Source organism: Buteo buteo, chromosome 13 (genome assembly GCF_964188355.1).
Source record: "Buteo buteo chromosome 13, bButBut1.hap1.1, whole genome shotgun sequence".
NCBI classification, from domain to species: Eukaryota; Metazoa; Chordata; class Aves; order Accipitriformes; family Accipitridae; genus Buteo; species Buteo buteo.
Window position 1 is genome coordinate 32789852 of NC_134183.1, and position 22597 is coordinate 32812448.

The 22597-nt window shown below is 41.2% G+C and overlaps 2 protein-coding genes across 4 annotated transcripts in view; both read right to left on the minus strand.

Annotated features, from left to right (window-relative positions):
* APBA2 (amyloid beta precursor protein binding family A member 2) overlaps positions 1-5239 on the minus strand; it is a 110142-nt gene extending 104903 nt beyond the window's left edge. The window contains exons 1-2 of one of the 3 annotated variants that reach the window (XM_075045439.1): positions 5115-5239; positions 958-1041 (exon numbers count right to left, since the gene is read on the minus strand). The gene's annotated coding sequence lies outside the window, so the exon portion shown is untranslated. Of the gene's footprint in view, positions 1-957; positions 1387-5114 lie in introns of those variants that run through there. The other 2 variants (XM_075045442.1, XM_075045440.1) reach the window with 2 other exon arrangements.
* Positions 5240-6485: 1246 nt separating this feature from the next.
* Positions 6486-21784, minus strand: MCEE (methylmalonyl-CoA epimerase). Its single transcript, XM_075045466.1, has 3 exons — positions 21451-21784; positions 16233-16573; positions 6486-12840 (listed from the first exon to the last, which is right to left on the minus strand). Exons 1-3 carry the CDS (start codon positions 21479-21481, stop codon positions 12688-12690), a joined length of 525 nt encoding a protein of 174 aa, XP_074901567.1. The 5' UTR covers positions 21482-21784; the 3' UTR covers positions 6486-12687.
* Between the last annotated feature and the right edge of the window lie 813 nt (positions 21785-22597).

The window sequence follows — 22597 nt, forward strand, 5'->3', positions numbered from 1 at the left end:
TTGTTGGTTTTTTTTAAGATGTTGCATACTCATGACGGTAAGAAGTAAATTGTCTGCTATGACCACATTACTAAATCTTAGCTAAATCTAACCACTGTACTGAGATGAAAGAATTTCACTAAATTCTTCAAGGATTAGATCCTGTGAACCCTTCACACACAAAGACAGATGACATATAAAAGAAAAACTTGCAAGGTCAGGCCTCTCTCTTGTAGAAACTTTTAGGAATAAAACCAGCAGATTTCACTCTTTGAAAATGATCGGGGTTATGGTACAATTGACTTGGGGAGAGGAACTTCTCCAAAGGTTGTAGTTGACAAGGGTGTCTGTGAGGGGGATGTCTCAGAAAGTAAAAGGAAAGACAGAAGTCTGGAAATAATGCTAGCTGGTGACATGCTCACAAATATTCCTAACTTCGACGTACAAAATGAAATTCAAAAACTACTTCATTCAGTTAATAGAATGGAAATATCCAACCTGCCTTCTAAGTAATAAAACAATAACAAGTTTTTCCTGTGTGGCTGAATCTTCATTACTAAGTATGTAACCAGAAGGGCCATTTTCTGAAGGAAACTTCATTTTAATAGTTCAAAACAGAAAACTATCCCAAGATACTTCTCTGTGCAGCTCCCACTGGTAGTCCAGGTGGGTATCTGTGGATATCTGCATTGCAGAAGTACTGCTATTTGAAAACCCTTATCTAGACTCCAAGTCTCACACTGGTTATAACTGACATATTTGACCATTCCAAGACGTTTTGTATACCTTTTTGCCAACCTTCCTTTCCTCTTCATTTCTATTTCAAAAGAAAATGATCCTTCATGCACAAGTATACTTCAGAGTATGCATCTCCAGCAGTATTTCATGCAACCTTCTTGTCATCCCTACCTACATGGCTTCTAGTTCTCCCTCTTTTGCTTAGGTGGAAGTACCTATTAATCACAGAGTTTTCCATACCAGTTTCTGCTCAGCTCTAACTTACTCCTCTTGAAGTGCAAGTCAACTTCCTCTGCTGCAGCAGGTGAACGAAGACAGTAAGTACTGCAATAAAAAAGGAATGTCATGTACTCAAATGACAATGCATTTACCTACCAGCATCAGAAACAAACAGTTCATTCCATATGTGTTTTTACCAGTTGTATAAGACCTTTCTTCTGGAAAATAGTATCATTAGACAAGATAAGACTTAAGTTCAGACAAAAATGAGAATTGGAATGAAAGCCCTCTTCTCATAGATGCCATAATAAAGCCTAAGTGCTGCATGTTCTGCTCCTGCAGGCAGCACAAGCCTAAAACATCAAACACTTCAAGAAACACATGGTGCTTTCTTGAGCTGCTTTTCACACAGCTCTCAAGGGAAAATGGGTCCTCAGGAAAAAAAAGAAAAAAATCTTACATTTTAATGCTCTCTTCAGTAGACTAAAAGCATTTGCAAGTATCCAAAGTACTTATAATGAGCATTTGACTCAGCAATTGCATGTTTTGTGGAGTGTCTAAAAACTAGTGAGTTCTGATTCTGCTTTCAGCTCTTCCTCTTAACTTGTGAAGTGCATGTGACTGCATCAGCCCTTTACTGTCTCCAGCTATAGGAACCACCATTATGTCTCTTGCGCTAATGTTGCAAGGCTTTAATTGCCTCACAGGAGTGCCAAAAGATACTACGTAGAAAGGTTCTTGCTTTTAAGAAGTATGTTCTTAATTTTGTTTATATCTACATTAAAATAAAAATATTTCAAGCAAATATCTCTTCCTTAGGAGGCCTATAGTAAGGTATTAGTTTGTACTAGTAGTAATGCATTATTACATGGGTAATAGAGGCCAATGTGTCATACTGATATTATACTCCATCTTTGCTGATAATCATGGATTAGCCCTAGAATGGGAGCTCTAGTTCTTTCTAAAAAAATTCTGCCTTCTGGAAACATGTCTGCTTCTTGCATCACGTATGGATAGGCACAAACATACAACTGTTCATAGGATCATAGAACAAATCAGGTTGGAAAGAATGTGGAGGTCTCTTGTCCAACCTCTTGTCCTGTTCAAACCAGGGTCATCAGTGAGGCCTGACCAGGTTGCTCAGGGCATTATCCAGTCTGGTTTTAAAAACCTCCAAGGATGGAGACGGCAACTTCTCTGGGCTACCTGTTCCCATGTATGATTGTCCTTGGGGGGCAAAAGATTTTGTTTATATCCAGTCTGAACCTCTCATTTCAACACATGCCTATTGTCTCTCATTCTCTGTCACACACCGCTGTGATGAGTCTGGCTCCGCTTCCCTGAAGACCTCCTTGTAAGTACTGGAAGGTTGCTGTTAGGTCCCCCCAAAGCCTCCCCTTCTGCAGGCTGAGCAAGCCCCCCTCCCTCACCCTCTCCTCGCAGAGCCTGACCTCCAGCCCCAACCACTTTGGTGGTCTCTGCAGAACTCCAGTTCATTAGTATCTTCCTTGTAAAAGGGGGGACCAAAACCAGACACAGTATTATAGATGCAGTCTACTGAATGATGAGTAGAGGGGGATAATTACTTCCCTTGATCTACTGGCTGCATTCTTGTTCATACAGACCAGGATACTCCTGGCTATCTTTGTTGCCAGGGTACGTGGCTGGTTCACACGCAGCTTGCTGTTCACCAGGACCTCTGGGCCTTCTTGGCAGGGCTGCTCCCCAGCCTCCATTGTTGCAATGGCTTAAAGCATGAAAGCATTGCCTTGTTTCTTTAAACACAGGTTACAAGGGAAATGGATATAAAAAGTCTGCAAAAGCACCTAAAACCTGATGTATTCAAAGGCTACAACCAAGATTTTGTTCTGGACAAAACCAGGATCTTCTGTATTTCTTTCTGCAAGCTGGCAGCCTGGAACAGATCACTTCTTGCTAGATTTCTCTACCTTCAGCACAGGAATATCAACTGGAAGAGGTTTAAACCCTGGTTATTTTCACAAATTATTTCCTAGCAAATGTTCTTATCAGAACAGCTGGAGAGATGGTAAAATTATGTTTCCTGAAGTGGCTTCTCATGTTCACAGCCTTAAGCAAAGGTCACTTTTTAAAGACGTAGCTCCTATTTAAATTCATGTCCAGTCTCTAACCTGAACTGGCATTAACCAAGTAACTGCACAAAAAATGCTTTTCGAGATTCTTCCTTAGAATCATAAGACTTAGACCAAAAGAGCTGAGCAGCTATGGCCTTTTCAAGAACACTTTTCCTTTACGATCAGTGGATTAAGGGGAAGCAGTAATGCAGCTGCTGATTACAGGCAATGCTGCATTTTTAAAAATAGCTTTAGATATTTCCAAGTGCAGATAAGGGCTAAACTATCAGAGACTTTAGGTTCAGGAAGCCTGACAATCAAGGTTTACAAGGGCAAGCCTGCAGCCTGAAATCCTATGAGCCCAAAGTGGAGTAAGGACAGTGGCTTCCCCTTTAGTAGTTTAGTACTCATAGAACAACATATGGAAAGAAAAGCTCTTTCATGCTTGTCTGTCCCATATGGAGGAGAATCTGGACTACACAGTGATAAATTGCCATCTTATGCTTTAACATAAACTTCAATCTTATGCTTTTCAACATACAGATAACCAGCACATACTGTATTTTTACTTATGTGGCAATAAAGAATTACACTAAAATTCCTCCCTTTTGAAATTACCTAACGTGGAAATACTATTGCTTACATGCAACCACATAAAACTGCAACAGCAGTTGTTTCTGGTTTTCAGTTCTGCTGGTTAAGTAATGAGGGATTCTTGGGTAACAGGTACAATCCATTAAATACCTTTTCTGCAAATGGATTTCCCAGAACCTCCTGTGAAATTATAGGGTGCCCTTGACCAGGTAATGCAACTGAAACACTACTTGCGTTTTTTTACCCAAACTGCTCACAGTAATTTAAGACTTCTTTTAAACATCACTGCAATGCATGTTCTTTCTGTACTATGAACATTGTATCTCTTGTCTTTATTTAAATTTCTTTCCTTTTATGCCCTCACTAGCATGCAACAACCATCAAAACGACATTGGGGATGCAAAGTATGTAAATCTGAAGGCGCAGACTGCTAGTTGAGGCAAAATAAGCCAGTCTGCCTTTCCAAGATGCAGCTCCAAACGCAGCATTCCCCTTCTCTCCCCCCCCCCCCATCCCTTTTGTTATGGCAATACAAAAACCTCCCACATATTAAAAAAACTGTTCAAACGGGGAAAACAGACCATGCTGTAAGGTCTCATGCTGTTTATCCCAACAAAAAAATCAAGTATTCTTAGCTGAGCGGCTTTTTCCCTCCAGACCCCATGATGAAGGGGACGGGAAAAGAGTGGATCAAAAGCTCTGATCCATTTGCTGCACTGGCGGCACGAAATCAGAAAGAAATACAAACTCTTAGCGGTGCTGCATTACACGAGGGCTCCTCTCGCATTTCTTTCGACTCTATTACGGCAAACGGACTCTCAAGCCTCCCGCCCTCCCACAAAACCCAGACATTACGCCTGTGTTGCATTGCCGGTCCCCGCATTACCGAAAGCAGACGTTAAGGCACACAGCTGAGGTGAGGCGGTGGGGATGGCGGGCTGAGGCGGAGAGCTCGCAGCCGTCCCGAGAGGCAGCCGATCGCGAGCCGGCAGCGCGAGGCACCCGCTGTCCCCAACGGCAGCCCGGCTCTGGGGAGACGCTGCCCGCTCTCCAGCGGCTGACAGGAGGCGGTGGCGGCGCGGCTCCTCCGCCGCCACCGCCGCCCGCCCGCCACGGCAGGCAGAAAGAGCGGCTCCGCGCCAGCGGGGACATGCGGGCGTGCGGCAGCCCCCCGTGCCGGAGCCCCCCGCCGCCGCGCCGCCGCCCGCGACCACACCGGCGGCGACGCCATGCCGCAGGGGATCCCCTTCACCCCGGCTCCCCGGCCCCCTGCGGGTACCTCGGCTGCCTGCGGATGAGGATGGGGCGGGCAGCCGCCAGCCCCGATTTCCAGGGGAGCAACGTCCGCGCGGGGCGGGGGCGGCCGCGGCGCCCCCTCAGCGCCCGCCCGGCCCCGCAGGCTCCCTGCTCCCCTGAGGGGACCCGCAGGGATGCTGCCGCCACACCCCCGGCGGAGCCGCCGGTCCCCCGCCCTGCGCCCCCGCTCCTTACCCCTGCTGGCAGCGGCGGGGCCGGTCCCCACCCCGCGCCGCGGCGGGGACACGGGGGCAGCTGCAGCCGCTCTTTTGTGTGCCTGCCTCAGCGCCACACACCGAGACGGCTGGTGGGCCCGGGAAGCTGCGTGCTACAATACCGCCGGCCGCCCGGGAACCTGCATGGCACATAGCCCGGCCGCCGCGGAGCCTCGGGGCGGGGGGGGGGGGCGGGCCGGCGGGGCGCGGCGGAGCGGCCCGGAGTCCCCCCGCCCCTCCTCCGCATCGCCTCAGCCCGCCCGCCCCGGCCCGCTGCCCCAACCGGTCGGTTGTCCCCGGCCCTCCCTGCCAGCCTTCGTGCCCCGGAGCGCGGGCGTCACTGTCCACTCACAAGGTCCTGGTCGGCCTGCTCCCAGCGACGTTGGAAGGGGCAACGGCAGAACTCCCCGAGCTGGCTCGCAGAGGGCCCGTGAGGTGACGCCGTGTTTGTACGCCCCTGAGTTTCTCACAAAATGGCACAAAAAGTGGGTGGCTTGGTGAGGCGGACTAACCCGTCAAATATGCTCTTCCACACATACTGAAGGCTGGAGGCCCAGCTCTGCGCCAGCTTCACACGTGCCCACGGAGGAGCTTGCCCAGACCTGCACGTTGAGGAGAGCCAGTCGCAGGGCACGTCACTCCTGCACCCCAGCCTGCCAGATGAAGCAACCCTTCAGCCCAGCTATCCTTCAGGACCCCCTCAAGCAGCAGCAGTAGGCAGGTATGTTTGCTGGAGGTCTCTAGTCCTGCTGTGACGCATGGCGAGGCCACCCTGCACCAGCAGTCTGTACACCTAGGGACCCTGCTTCGGTGGTGGGCCATAGCGTATGTTGTTTTCTGTCATCCATACCGTTCTTCTGTGAAGCGCGTTCCTGAACACTAGCTTGTAATCCTGCTAGTTAATGACCTCAGGTTTGCCTGTTGCTCGAAGTGCTCCAGTGCGACAAAAATCAAACACCAAAAGTTTGAACATTTACAGCAGAGGACAGCACTGGACTTAGTTACATTCCATCATATGGCCAGATTTATGAGATCAAATCATGATTTTTATGCCCTTGTGCAGATAATACATAGATCCCCCCATAAAGATTAAAAATGGAAGATGTGATGTGTAATATTTAAAAGCTCACTGAAGTGCGTTTTGCCAAGAATGTTTCTTACAGTGAATGATGAACTTAGCTGGTTCCTCAGGCCTTTTATTAGAAACTACTAGATCTTTCTATTCCAGCTAGGTGATTGTCATGGTTTAACCCCAGCTAGCAAGTAAGCACCACACAGCTGCTCACTCATTCGCCTCCAACCCTGTGGGTGGGGTAGAGAATCAAAAAAAAGTAAAACTCATGGGTTGAGATAAAGACAGTTTAATAGAACAGAAAGGAAGAAAATAATAATAACAATAATACAATAATAATAATATAATAATAATACAATAATAATAAAAGAACTGGAATATACAAAACAAGTGATGCACAATGCAATTGCTCACCACTCGCCGACTGATGCCTAGTTAGTTCTCCAGCAGTGATCTGCACCCTGCCGACCAACTCCCTCCAGTTTATATACTGGGCATGATGTCATATGGTATGGAATATTCCTTTGGCCACTTTGGGTCACCTGTCCTGGCTGTGTCCCCTCCCAACTTCTTGTGCCCCTTCAGCCTTCTTGCTGGCTGGGCATGAGAAGCTGAAAAATCCTTGACTTAGTATAAACACTACTTAGCACCAACTAAAAACATGAGTGTGTTATCAATATTCTTCTCATACTAAATCCAAAACATAACACTGTACCAGCTACTAGAAAGAAAATTAACTCTATCCCAGCTGAAACCAAGACAGTGATGGTGATTACTTTGTATATAAAGGAACATATGTGAGATCAAATGCTCTTTGGCCAATTATGACTGGACTTGCTCATAACTGTGCAAATTTGAGACTTGTAGCTGTTCTTGAGTGTAAAAAGTAATCTTCCTCATGATAGCAAAAGTGAAAAGCTGTCATAATGTAATTATATTGCATTCCAATCAGCTAGATATCAATGTTCCCTGTAACAGCTGTGTGTCCAACTTCATGTCCTTTTGTTTGCACTGCGGTAGCTATACCAGTTGCTTAGCACCCAGTCAAATTCCATGTACATGGAAAGGCCCTTCATGGAAACACCATTTTTTTATTATTATTGGGTTTGGGTTTTTTTTTTAGTTGTTAAGATTTCTGGTAAGATTCACTAACAACAGAGTAGCCATTTGCTAACAGGCTATTTTCTATCATGGTTTTCTATGGTGACTTTTCTCATCTATTCCTTTCTATATCCTAATTACTTGACTGATTTTGGTTCTCTTTTAAAGATAATGAGAACTTAAACATTACATAAACTGTAACGCATGTATGTTTTACACAGAACTACAGGAAGTTATATATAATCTGTAGATGGGGCTTTTAAACCTTTGGCAAATTGTGTTTTAATTAACATTATTAATTCTCAGAATTGTTAACTTGATGAAATAGCCTCATTGTACATAAGGAAGTTTTCACTTTCTCAATCAATATACCAAAAGCAGTATTCCCAGCTTGATAGGGCAAGTATGTGTTTTCTTTTTGAAGTTACTGCAGCTGCAAGTGTTGTACTACAAATGACCTCTGAAAGACTGCAAGGGTCCCAAAGGGAGTGGGTTATATTTTTTAACTTCCTAAATTTAAGTTCCTAACAAACATTCTCCCTCCACCTCATTTTGGAGACAGTGACTCAAACAGATGGTTATTATAGAAAATTACATACCAAAATGGGAGGTAAAAACAAGGTACATCATATCAGTCCAATAATGCGCGTCTTTCTTATTTTTAAGTTTCTGGAAATAATGTTTTCCATACAAGCCAGCCACAGATGCGGAAGTAGGATATTCCCCCTATTTAATGCAAAATGTGCATCGTCACGTATGCCTTCAGCGTATCCACAGTTACTAGTTACTTCAGAAATTTGGTTTTTTTGTAAATCATGGTTTAAACCTATCTTTATTACTGAAAAAATGCAATGTTAAAAATAAGTAAAAATCTTCATTAAAGATCTATTTTATAGAAGATTTTAGTACCTATTTGCTATTTTTATGTTAACAAAGCATAGCAGTTAAAAGGTCACTTTAGATTACACTTTAGATTACACCTTGAAAAGTCATGAAGTGCTTCAAAATATATCATTACTTTACAATGTTTAAGAGAGAACTCTTCCTCATTTGTGAATCTATGCTATAAACTCTGTAGTTAACAATGCTGTTTAACAATATGCAAGACAGTGCAAATGAACATGAAACTAGATAGACGACATCATGTTATAGATATTTAAGGATTATACCATCCCGGGAGGGAAACCTTCACAATAAGATAAATTTACATTTCCTAAAATGTTCAAACTGCTTTGAAAATGCTTTTCAAAGGTGACAGATTTTGCATTCCTAAGAAGGTAAGGTCTTCCATTTTAAAATGTCAGCATTGGGCCAACTAATTTATACATTGTTGTTAGTTTCTATTTCCATATTAATCTTACATCATTCGATGTTCCAAGTTTAAACTGTCGGTTACCTTTCTGTGTCTAGTGCCACCCAGCACCCTTAGGAGAAGCACCAGGGCTACCATTTTTGGGATTTCTTCTGTTTCACAGTCTAATAATTTGGCCAACATAAATGCTTTGGTAAAAGAATTGAGTATTTATTGAAACAATTAACTCTAACTTCTTCTCTTAATTAAGGGTCTTTGAGTCCAACAAGCCCAAGTCAGATCACTACAGTAAGAATTTCTTCTAAGGAAAGAATCAAATGAAGTGGCAAGTAAATCATTCAGAGCACCTACTGTAAGTACCTCAATTAGATATTGTAAACTTCTCCATGTTTCCTGGTCTTTCTACAAGACTTCCTTGGTCACACCAACTTCCATTCATCTATGTTAGCAATAAAGTCCAAATCCAACGACTGTCCGTAATAATAGAGAGCGATGCTTCTGCATGTGCATTAAGAAAGTGAACTCTAGTCTCAGCATTAAATGCAGAAGTATTATCCACCCAGGAAGTGGTCTGCAGAAGCAAGTGCCATCTTCAGTTCCTCTTGTAATTCATCCACAGCTTTCTAAATTTTCAGGCTGTGTTAACTGTATTAAGGCACTGTAGCTGTGGCATCATGATAGAGTACATTCTTCCAAAACTTATGATAAATTGGGTAAATATGGTAATAAGGAAAGCAATTGAATTCAGAATGAAATTCAGTGTTGTGGTTTTTTTTTTTAATTCAGATGAATTAATTGCAGTAGTGATGTGACCAGAGTTTTGCAGATTTTCAAAACTGTAAGGTTAGCTTTTAAAAGGCATGTAGTTAGTTCTTTTCTCAGCTTTTTGAGTTTGCTTCTAGGTTTGTCTCATCATACAAAATAGGATTCATTCTGTAGACTGTTCTCCCACCTAGGAGAGACTTCAGGGTTGCATAGAGGAAGTCAAAAAAGATATTTCACATCATTTAATTATGAGCCCTTTAGCTGCCTGAGTAATGTTGATGGAGTCCAGAAAAATGTGTCTTGTCTGCCTTAGGCAGCATAAAATGGGAACATGCTTGAGCTCAGAGGGAAAAAAGGCACATGGAGAGACTGGAATGGGGAACTTGCACTCAACAAATGACCCAAGCATGAGAAAATTTACTGGCAAAATATAAACACTTCATCTTCTGAAAAGCTGGACATTACCAGAAAAGAAAGTTACCCTGTACCTTTTGAAACCCACCCCCCTCAAAAAAAAACCCAAACCAAATACCCATTGTCAAAGCCTAATTCCCCTCCGAGCTAATCAGGCTCCAGTTATTTGAATCACTTTTTCTTTCCGGGAGTTGTATACTGGTGTAATGGGTATATTGTTAAGTGTCCCTCCACTGGAAGAAACAAATCACAGTTCTCTATTGCTCCAGTTTCCATCCCTGACTTTCTACTGTTTTTCTTGATGTTATTCACCTTTTACAATCATGGCAGTGACAAAGGGTAGGGCCCATATATCTGACACCCCCCCACCCCTGCCAACCCCTTAGAAAGTCAGAACAAAGAATGACTTGTGAAGGCTGCCTTGTTTAAGGTGAAGGACTAGAAGTTTATTACAAGTATAGGGGCTGATCCTGCACCCACTGAAGTCTAACCAGGGAGTTAGGCTTATGAACAGGAAACTTCTCCCAATGTGTCTTAGCTGTCTTCAGATTCTTCAGCTGTCCAGCTCTCTTGGCTATTCCTTCCAAGTCTAGAGCTCCAGAGGTGGAAATTATCATATCTTGTAGTGCATACCCAGACAAGTAAGGGGGTCTGATCCCACCAAATGGTAAGAGTTTATAATAAGCATGCCCTGCTTTTGGGTATTGACTACTTTTGCAGACCTAAACTCTCTTTTTTTGGGGGGTTTGTTTTTTTGTTAATATCTTGACTTCCAACTTGGTAGGAGTCAGATTAAATGTATAAACTGTGAGTGAGATAGGAGCATGACTTAGTTATGATGAACAAAATACATCAGCTGACGTAGTGCTAGGCAACCCCACTGCAGTCAGTCAGGAAAATTGCTGGTTACTAGCTAAAAGCATTACAAGTCTCCTTCTGCTAATAAGATGGGGAGTACAATGACGCAAGTGGAGTAAGTATTGTTTACTTAAAATCTCCACTCCCTAGTACTATATCAAGCAACTACTCTGAGTATATTGATAGATGTCATACACAAAATTCCATGTCTTTCAGACAGGACAAAGAAATGGAGTATGAACCTAGGGAGGACTGCCCTGTTTTCTGTTGCACCAAACTAAGGGTATTAGGTTCAAAGATTTCTGTTCAATTATCTTGACAGGTAACCAGCAAGTCTTCTAGTCTTGGCATTCCTATCCTAGTTTTGCAGAAAAGATGCCTCACGGTCTTTGAAAGAACAGAAAGACAAAAGCAGCTTTGCTAATGGAATGTCTCCTAGAATGGCAGAATCATATTTCAGGAATATCAGATCATCCTGCTTTTCCATCATGAGCCTTAGGATTTCTAAATTCAAACAATTTAGAATTTAGATCACAAACTACCATCTAAATAGCCATTTAATGAAACTCAAGAACCCTGCAGAAGCCTGTATTTTTCTTAAAATATGACAGAAGGAGTATTTGTTTTGAGGACAAAACTATCTAATTTAAAAAAAATGCATGGCTTTGCAGAGTTTTTTTCAGAAGTAAAATTCATGAGGAAGCTTCAATGTCTTTAAAGCCCTGTTTAAATCTCAGGTCAACATTATAGTTGTATTTTGTTGTAGCAAACATGACACAGAACACAAATAATTCCATTTCCATTAAGTAAAAATTCTCCTAGACTAAAATGAACTTACTTCATATCAAGCTGAAACTATTCACTGTATATGCAGAGATGTAGGAAAACATAAAATTTAGATTGTCATTTAGCTAGGAAAAAATATGACTTTTAAGGATGAAGAAAACCAGGGAAACAGCAATTTCTACAGCTGACATGTCAAAACAAACCTATAAAAGAAAGTATCAGGACAAACACTGCTTGGTTAACGTAAACCAATAAAGCGAAGTCTGTCCATGAATAAGTCAACAAACTGTGACTGCAGTCTATCAGAAATCTAAGTATGCTGGCATGCTCTCTAATATTAAAGACAGTGAACATAATCAAGACTTATGTGGCTTGTGTTTTCCACTGATTTTATAAGTGCTTTTGCATAGGAAAACCATATTTATAAAGTAAGTAAAAAGCTTAATCACTATTTGTTCAGGTCTCTCCCAGATATCTTCCTATGGATAAAGCTTGAAAACCAAATATTCAATACCTGAAAAAAACTAAAATGTAACAAGTACATTACAGCCTGAAATATATTTCAGGCAAATAATTTTTCAGGTACTTTTCTCACATTGCCTGCATATCCACAGAGTTCTTAAAACAACTAAATGATGATTTATGCATGGTGACTTCCTTGGCAGTAATTGTCATGCCAAGGAAAACTTATTTACTGATTGCAGACACCCATACAGTAACATAAGTATTTTTTTATTACATGAACCAATCAATCAGTGTGAAGCACAGATGGTGAATGGTGAAAACAGAAAATACAATGTTCATTTTTCCTTTATTTCTAAAGGGAATATCTAAGCTATATTGTTGTCACTGAGAAGTGGGTCTCTGCTCTGAAATGTAGAGCAAAATAACGTGGGTTGACCTAGAAACTGTACAGTTTCTGTGGTTACAGAGCTAAAATCATGCTGCAAACATGAGGCAACAGAACATAAATTACTATGTTACCTATGTAACTTGGCTCATGTATTTGTTATTAGAATCACAGAGAATTCAAGAAATGTCAACATACTAATTCTGAAAATCAGATCAACAACAACAAAAAAGAAAATGACCCTAAATCTGTAGCACTATTTCAGTACTCAAAAGCTGTACTTAATCCACAGGAACTACAGTGAATTTGTAAAGGCTGAATACCACATCAATATTCCCAGCACCAGCTAAGTAACTTCATAACTAATCTATTGTTTTATTTATGAATATTACAGCTCAAGCTTGCTCAAGTTCCACAAGGACTCCATGACAATCTTTAGGGTGAAGAAAAATCACAGGTTTGCCATGTGCACCTATTTTTGGCTCTTCACTCAATATTCGTATCTTTTTTTTCTTCAGTTCTGTCATAGCCGCTTTTATGTCATCAACCTTATAAAAGAAAAATACAGTTCACACAAATGAACATATTACATTGTATTATGAAGATTCTACATTTAGGAAAAATAATGTAATTTTTTACTAAAATATTATTTCTAAATTCTAATATAATTCTGAAAATCAATTAAATTATAAAAGTTTTAAAACATCTAGTCTTAAAAATAAAAATCCTACAGAAGTTTGCATTTGTTATTTGAAGATTTTATTAAATATTATTTAAATAGATTGCGCTATATTTAAGAAATTAAACAAAAATCACTCATACACAAAGCCCATTGATTTTTTGATGTTGTTACTTTATTAGGACTCCATAAATAATCTAAACCCTGCATTACTATTACTAAGAAGAACATATTGCTTTCAAACTATCAATAACTAAAGAAGAATGCTTCCCTGTCTAATTGATGACAGAACACTGAGTTATTAGATGCTGGTAAAAAGGGGGGCAATGGGCAGAAGGTAAAAGGAAAGTCCCTTTTAGATTTATACATCCTCCTTGTCAGTAGGTTAAGCTTCATAAAATTTCCTAAGAAAAACCTTGGAATTATCAGAAACATACCCAGAATATGACCTGGTTTTCCTATTGAACTTAATTTAATAATAGCCTTTAACATAATATTTCAGTACAGTTTCCTGCAGAAATATGTAGTTAACAAAAACATGTCTACGCTGTATAATGTGATCTTAAGTCTGATGTCATGTCATCAGATGAAATTTGAATTTTCCCAAACCTTAAATGCATTCATTCTTTGAAATAATAAAATTAGCACTCAGGTTAGCAAATCCAAGAGTCAATAATCAATAAAGACCTAGAATTAAAATAATAGCATTGCTATTTTTGAAGCCTGAGGTGACTGGACATAACTTGGTGAATAAACTTGCATGATGGCATTGTAGGGAAGAAGGAAATACCTAGCTTTTATTCAGAGAAACAGACATCAGTTAATCCCTACTCATTTGCAGCAGTTTTGTTCATAAAAATTCTGAACTCACTGCAGTTCTTCCGACACACAACTACCAGTCTGCTAAAAAAAAAAAAAAAAAAAAGAAATGACTGTCAAGTTTTATCTAAAATAAAACAGCATGTGTAATGTGTGCCATAGCCCCCTCCAGGTTGTTTCCCCAAGCAGAAAAGCCACTGCAGCTGCTGCCCCTGTCCTGCAGAGATGGCCAGAAGAGGAACTGTGTCTGGGCTCAGCTGGAATGAATTACTGCATCCCCAAGGAAGCAGTGAGTGTAAATAGTGGAAAGCCTGTGGGTGCATCAGTGTTAGGAGAGTATCAGGCTCAGCTTTCTCTCTTATTCTACCAAGTGTCCAGCATGCTTTTCATTGCAGGTATTAGATGCAATTATAGCTGGTCAGAAATAATTTAATTTCTTCTTAAAATGTTTCTTTTGTCTGAAACAGATTTCCCCATCAAAACATCTGTCTACAATTTTCCTTTGAATAGGAAGACAGAAAGAAGAAATGAAAGCATTTTGATAAACTTGTGAGGCTTCCCCTCCAGTATGGAAAGAATTTTTACAATTCAGCTTTTTGTAATAAAATTGTTCATAGAAAAATATTTCTACAAAATATTTTTTTAATTTCAAATGAACAATCAATTGACACTGAAGTTCTTTTATACTTTTTCTGAAAACTTTTTTTGCTCAACTTCAGAAGATGACATATCTTTGAAATTGTTAAGATTTTCCATTCTGTGGAGAATGGAAAATTGGAGGAGGGAGGTTAATATCTTTTTGATTGACTATGGTAGTGACCAAATCTGTTTTCAGTCCCACTTAAACAGCAGGTCAACAATGGATTGCTTTTTTCTCCATGTAAATTAGTCTATAATCTTCCATTGGTTTTTACGTGGAGACAAACATGAGGGACTTAGGGCAATTTTTTTTTTTATTTTTTTTTTTGTGTGTGTGTGTGTGTGTAGAGACTCTATTAGTGAATTACAAGACTTCATTTAAGAAAATCTGGCTGCCAGTAGCACTAGCTAACCCGATTAAAGGAAATTAACAGCTAGATTATGAGTCCTGGCTCGCTTGACCTACTGTATAGAGTTATAAATTTTTAACACAACACTTCTACATTGTCCAACATGGTATAATTAGCATGTCCTGTTCTTCTCAATTTTCATAATTAACAGTATGAGTTCCCTTGACAGCCATCTTTGATTTATCTGCAACAAGATCATCTCTCATACAAAATGGAGATCTACATAGAAAAATTTCAGCTGGTAACAAATATTTCTTGAAATGTCTTAAAAGGGATTACATATACTTGAAACTCTTGGGAGCTTTGAGCTCTTTGCTGAGAAATGCCTACAACTTCTTTGTCTTCTACCTATAAGTAAGTACCACTGGTCATTTACAGAGGGCTGGAGGTCTTTTTTGGTCTTACTGCAAATCACTTCTTTCTTCTACACCCCCCATTTCCTAAGTTCAGCTGAGGTCCTTCACATTTCTATAGCAGAACTGCCTAGCAATACAATTTAGGGTCAGTTTAAGCAAAATTAATTTTCTTATTCTTGAACATCTGCAAATAGACAAACTTAATGTAAGAAAAATTGCAATGCCTGTGTGTATGCAAAATTTCTCAATTCTCAATGAAAGCGTGCAACTGCAAGTACTGGTCTTTATGGATGTATTCTGAAAACAATTTTTACTCACATCAGTAATCCCATTACTTTTTATTATTACACTTTGCATGAAATAATAAAAGTTTGCAAGACTCAGATCTGTAAAATATTAAAAACATGTATCATGGGCAGCAGCATGAAAGTTTGCATCAAACAACTACACTAAAACATGAGTATGCTAAATAAGATAACTACTTTACCCAGCACATTTACGTCTTGTGTACTTCCAGACCAATCTCTCTTTGATTGACAAGAAAGAACAGGACAGAAGAATCTCTGGAGACTTTACTGCTGTTTGTAAGTACAACTGACAATCTTTTTTGACTTCTGTATACAATTATCAACTAAATATCGAACAGGAAGAAACTTCTGAAAATCTAAACTGACTTAGCTTAAACTTACAACTCCATCTTTTTCCAGTCCAGATGTCCTTTCTAGGTCAGGAAGTTGATGCCTGTTAAACAGCCTTCACAAGCCCTTGGGCTTGTCCACCTTCCACACATACTTAACCCTCCCCTCCTCAATTTAATCTTTAGAGCATAGAAGAGAAAAAAATTACCATATAGCTCATGAAATTGAACTGTGATTTCCAAAACAGAAAAAAGGCATGTTTAAGACTTCTTGTGCAATATAAATTCTCACAGATATGACAGCCTTATATATTTGTTCTTGACAAAAGTCAAACCTATGAAAAAATTATGCATACTTTAATATCTCTATCTTACTACATGATATATTGTGTTAAAATACCTCAATGCAGATATGATGCATCCCTCCAGTCTTGTTTTTTTGCAGAAAGCTTGCAATGGGACTTTTCTCTCCTAAAGGATGCAGAAGTTCCAGCTTGGTATTACCCAGCTCCACAAAAACAACGTAGACACCATGTTCGGGAAGAGCAACAGTCTCGCTCACCTGTGCTCCTAACACATCTTTATACAAGGACTGAGCTTTCTCCAGATCAGGTACTGCAATTGCTACATGATTAAGTCGGCCCAGTTTCCACAAAGAGCTTGGAATGTTTTGAGAAAGGGAATTCGATGATGATAGAGTTCGTATTGTGGGAGCTGAAGTCTGCAATCTGGTAAGAAGCCCTGAAAAAAAGTGAATAGCACCGATACAATACTTTTGATAAAGTATCAATATCTGCTCTTTCCCCTTTTAATGAGCCCTATGTAACTCCTCTGTCATATAAGCACACCAGTGTGAAAAGCTGAAGGTACACTGAGACCAAGGAAAGAATTCTTCTGTAGTACTACCAGCTCAATGAAAATTTTTTTCAGAGACTATGTAATTATTCAGAAATATTAAAAAAAAACCCAAACACAAATTTGGTGTAAATGCTTACATATGCCTGTTAGAAAGAGGAATACATGGCCAAATGTAATGGTCAACTGTATAATGTACTGAAAAGTGACTTCTGAATTTTTCAGAGCTTCTTACAAAATAGAGAAAGAAATGAGGATATGCCTATACATCTAAAAGTTATAACAAAAGCCAGGAAAACCCAAACAAAACCTTGGACAGAACTGATACTGCAAGAACCAAAAAATAAAAAGACTTGAGCTCTCAGCTGTCAGAGCTAACTCCAGTAAGGAAAGAAATGTCGTGTTGCATCTGAGGCTTAAGGAATCCTAAAATCTCCTGAGTTTGATTTAATATTTTCCCTTTCTCCAATGATTAAGACATTTGCCCTTCTTACTTTTCACATGCCATACAGGTCTTCCACTTCGTTTCACTAATCTGTTTCAAGATGTTTAGAAATATTTCAGTTCTAAGTACTGTGAACAATATCATGTCCAACTGATCAATAATAATTTAGAAGATTATCTTTAAAAGGTCAAAATCATAATAGCTTTTTTAAAGTAACTAGTGCCACTGACTTCAGGGTGACTTACAAAAGCAAAAGCATATGATTTGGCTCATCATAAATGAAAAGGTAATTACAAAAAAATAGTGGATGACCATATGACACAAAGGTAAGGGCTAACATGTAGACAAAAGATGGAGAAGTCATGGAGAAACTCAGTATCATGAAAAGCTGCTTAGATATTGACAGAACTTTTCACTGGCTGCTCTGACAAGGCAGTGCTGAACTTAGCACTGTGTCAAATTGCTGTGTTGCTCACAAATAGTTCTAGGGTTGCTTGGGGTTTTTTTAAATCACTAAAAAAGATACAAAATGAGGATACTTACAAATGAATTACATTAAAAATTAATCTGTCAGAGTACTAGAATCTGGAGAGGTTGGGGCTAGGGGAGAAATTGTGATCATATCAGTTGTTTCTAGCACCAGAATTAGAATTAGATGAAAGGATATATTCATAACAGCCGCATTTTGATTTCATGCCAGTTTGCTTTAGGCCACGTCAGAGTTCCCAATGCCTCAAGGCCAAGCTAGAGGCATCTCAGCATTCTGGAAGTCTTTGAGGCATTCTTAGCTTCAAATTCACAAATGTGCTATTTTGCTAAGAGATTGTGCCAAGGATGCACTGAGATTCTGGATGTTATGCAATACACTGAGGATAGCCTGGCACGCATTTTTTCAGACTCTTTATACTGTGTAAGGTTAGTAGTAGCTGTAATTAATCAGCTAGCTTCACTGTATGAAACTCTATGAAACATTTCACAGGAATTCAAGATTCTACAGCTATCAGTTAATTTTTCTTCATAAAGATAACTGATGCAGTCCTTAAATCTAAGCCTTTCTGAGCATTGTGCTGTGATGGCAGAAGTGTTTGTGTGTATTTGAGACTTAAAATTACAACATGCAATGTACATATTTCCAAAGACTTAGTATCACAAAAGTAAGTCTATTCAGAATCTTTTGATAATACTAAATCAACATCCTACATTAAGTATTTCCAGAAACTTGCCCAGTTCTGCAAGTAACTGCCCTTTCACACAGTACATCCTGTCATCTCCTTCATCACAGCCAGAAGTTCTGGACAATTCTTTTTCACTTGTTACCTTTAGGCTATCATACTGGCATAGTAGAGCAACTCAGTATTTCCAAGTACTTTTCAACTTTTTACATGTTAAAAAAAATCCCCTAGCAACTTCTACATAGAAGAAAAATTCTTGTTTTTCAGATGTCTGTGCTGTCTGTGTCTATCTATTTTGTAGATAGACTTGCCATCTCAATGCAGCTGTATTGGGTGAACAAAGCAATTGCCTGAGGAAGCAATACTATGCAATGCTTATAATGTATAAAATAAGAAACATGCAGTGTCTAGTTGGCGTAATTAGAAGCATGGATAATTAACTAGACTAGAGTTTGACCAGATCACCAGAGTAAATAATGTATTAAAAAATTAAAAAAAAAACCAAAAACCACAACATGCCCGCCATACAGTCTTGTCTTTCCACCTAAGATTCTACCTAAGTAGTTCTGTTTCTTTATCATTTGTTATGTTTCCTAAAGCCTTTTATTGTTTCATTCCTTCTTCCTAATATTAACAGACCACAGTTCAGTAGAAATACTACTAATGTAAATTCTTCAAGCAATCTTTACTGATGGGAAAGGCTAGGATTTTTCCCATTCTTTTTCACATCTCCCATCTATAATTCTTGCTGTACTTCACACAGGGCATATGACTACATGGTTATTATAATTTAAATTGTATTTTGTCTATTTTCAAGTAAACTGACAGAAAGTAGAGAGACAGACTTACTCCGATATTTCTGAAGCAATAGCAAAAAGAATAGAAAATGCTATTTCTGTTGGGTTCTGCCCAAGAAACATTTGATTTTTGTAGTGTTTCCTGGAAAGATAACAGATTGAAGAAGTGAAGTATATTCCTAGGATTCTTGTAAAGTCAAGTTAAATGCCCACTCATATGACAGTATTATTTATGCATCTCTCCATTTCCTCCTCTCACTTAATAGATTGGGTGGTGGAACTCTATATACAATTTTTCCTATGAGTATGTAGGGGCAGAGGACTCTTCAAGCAGGTTTGGGTTTTTTTTCTTTTACTTTATTCTATGAAGTCTTGTGAATTTCTCCTAGCTCTAGTCATATGCATATAGAGCTTTAACTGAAACCCATAATTACCAGTATGAATTGACTGAGATTAAACAAAAAGCATTTCTGTTTTTCTTGCATTATATAGATTAGTAACTATGTAGATTAGTTACTTAAAATTCTGATCATCATCTTCTTCTAACCCAGTAATCAAAAGATGACCCTGCCGTGAAAAAGAAAGCTTTTCAGCAAACTTCAGATTGAAACCCCATCAATTCCATGTTTCAGGAAAGAAACACTTATGTTTATGCATATATCACAAAACTAGTCCTATTAACTGTTGTGGCTAAATTCTTCAATCACAAAAGTATTTCTCCACTGACTTACAGAATTATTCAAGTAATTCTTAACTTTCTCCAATGTTAAAAAAATTACTTTCTCTGCTGTATCTGTCCTGCTTGAAAAACTTGCATATGCTGACCAAACTCATCCCTCCAGTTGCATCTCCTGGGATGTACAGCATTTGCCTCTACTGTTTTGTTTTTTTTAAGACCTCATTTTTTCAAACACTGACAACCAAATCTGAATTTTTCTAGATATTTAGTCCTTTAGAGAAGATTCAGCTGATGTTGCTTTCATATATGATTGCTGGCTTCCTAGCCTCAGTGATACTACAGCATGTATGTCACCTTCTTCAGCTTAATTTGAAGAATATTTTTAAATTGATCTGTTTGGGTTTTGTTCTATTAATGGTTGACAGATCTACTAGTATTATGCACATCAGAGTTTAAACATGTACAGTTGTACCAACTGAGGCTTAGATTCTGTAACAAAGCTGTTTATGAAGCAGCAAGTGTGAAGTACCCCATAAAATGAGATCCTCATCCTTCAACTATTTATTCGTAGGCTTGTTGCTCCTTATGTGGGGCAGTGTTCATTGACTTACATGGCTAAGTAATCAAACGCAAGCCAAATCCAACTGAATTCAGTCATGTTTTCTACGAGGAGGTTGTGCAACTGTGTGTCGCAGTAAGAAGAACCTCGTCACTGGTCACTGCTCTACTGTCAGCCATTTCAGGTTGAGAAAAACTCCCAGGCATGGAGAAGATGCTGTCACCATAAGGAGTTTGGCATAGAGGGGCTGTGCATTAGCCCTCTGGGCCAAATGGAGAAAGGCCATAGTCTGGCAGTTCTTAAATCCCAGCAATTTCACGGTGGCGTTAGCGTCTTGGAAACTTTGCCAGCCAACAAGGCTTAGGTCATCCATAGTGCTGCTCTGCTCTGTGCTGGAGGTGGCTTTTGGGAATCAGATGGGCTCCGTAGTTCCTAGAAACTAATCTCACTTTGCTGCAGCTCTGGTTTCCTCCATTAAGCTGCAATTATACAAAGGTGTTTTCATTCCCAGAATCCCACTGATCGATCACGGACAGCACTGAGTCTCTCGTTCACTCTTCTCCTGCAGTCTATGGCTACCAAGTAAAATAGTGTGGTTTAGGTACAGTGAGTTTAACCTGCCCTTTCTTACTATTAAGACAGTGAACAGTCCAGATAATTACAACGAACGGGAAATGATTTTGCATTTGACTTCCAAGTTGTACCTTAAAAAGACAAGCTCGTCCTTGCGCCTTAAGTATTGTTTGGAGTTTGCGGCGTAAGTTTATTCTAAGCCAGATAATGTCAGTTGTTAATATACCCGTCACCCGGATCAGAAGGCCTTGTCTTTATTTATAAAAGCAGTTCCGTTTTGTTGTGGTCTGTAAGGCGCTCACGTAGAGCCCCGGGCCCGCTCCCGCACCCCGGGCGGGCGGGCAGGAGCGGCGCGATGCCGCCCTGACGGCCCGCCCGGCCCCAGCACGAAGCGGGACTGCCCGCCGCCGCGGGGCAGGAGCTCCAGGCCGGAGCGGGCGCCGACACCCGCGGCCGCCCCGGGCCCGAGGCCTGAGGCCGCGCCCGCACCCCCCACCGGCCCCGCCGCCCGCCCCGGCCCGCCCGACCCCCACGTTACCGGCCGCCGCGCGCCGCAAGCAGGCCGCCATCTCGCCGCCCCGCCGCTCGCACCCAGCCCGCCCGCAGGCAGGCGGGGCCTGGTCGCGGGGGAGCGGCCGCCCTCCGCCGTCCCCACGGCAGCGGCCGCCGCCGCCGGCCCCGGTCCCGGCCCCGGTCCCGGCCCCCCCGCGGGGCCGAGCCGTCCCCCGGCCGCCCGGGGCTGAAGGCGCGCCCGGGCCGAGAGCCCTTCGGCGCGGTGACAGCGCGGGGCTGTGTTTGCGGGACCGGCGCCAGCGGAGCGTCTCGGTACGAGGCAGCGGCAATGGCTGCGTCACGCCGAGGGGCTGGTGACCCCTCGCTGGGGCGGGCGGGCGGGCGCAGCTGCCCGGTGCCTTTCCCAAAAGGACAGAGCTCCCCCGGGCAGGGGCGGGCGCTACGACCTCTGGCACCGGGCCGGCCGCCTTGGAGCTGAAGCCTGCGGCTGACTGCGGGGAGGCGGCTGTGTGGCGCACCTCAGCCGTGCCGGTGCATGCTGCTCGCCTCTGCGGGGGCAGCTCTGGGCACTGCATTTGTCTGGAGAAAGCAAGTGCAAAAGGGGCCAGCTATAGCAAGGGACATCTGTAGAGAGAGAAAGTTTTCTGACTAAAGAATTGTGCCGATGAGACAATGAGCAGGCTGTCTTCTGGTGCTGCGTTCCTGTTGTGTCAGGGGCATGGGACATGGCAAGTTGCTGGGATACATCCTAAATATATAAACAGCTCGTGCCATTTCAAATCGGATACTAGCTGAATAATTAAAAGTGCAGGTCAAAATCAGTGGTCAAAATGGGTGTTTAGAAGTCGCAATATAGAGAATCATAGAATCACTTAGGTTGGAAAAGACCTTCAAGATCATTGAGTCCAACCATCATCCGTGCCCACTAAACCATGTCCTGAAGTGCCTTGTCTACACTCTTTTTGAATACCTCCAGGGATGGTGACTCAACAGCTTCCCTGGGCAGCCTATTCCAATGTCTGACAACCCTCTCTGTAAAGAAATTTTTCCTAATGTCCAACCTAAATCTCCCTTGCTGCAACTTGAAGCCGTTTCCTCTCATCCTCTGTCACCAGCCACCTGACAGAAGAGACCAGCACCCACCTCACTACAACCCTCGTTCAGGTAGCTGT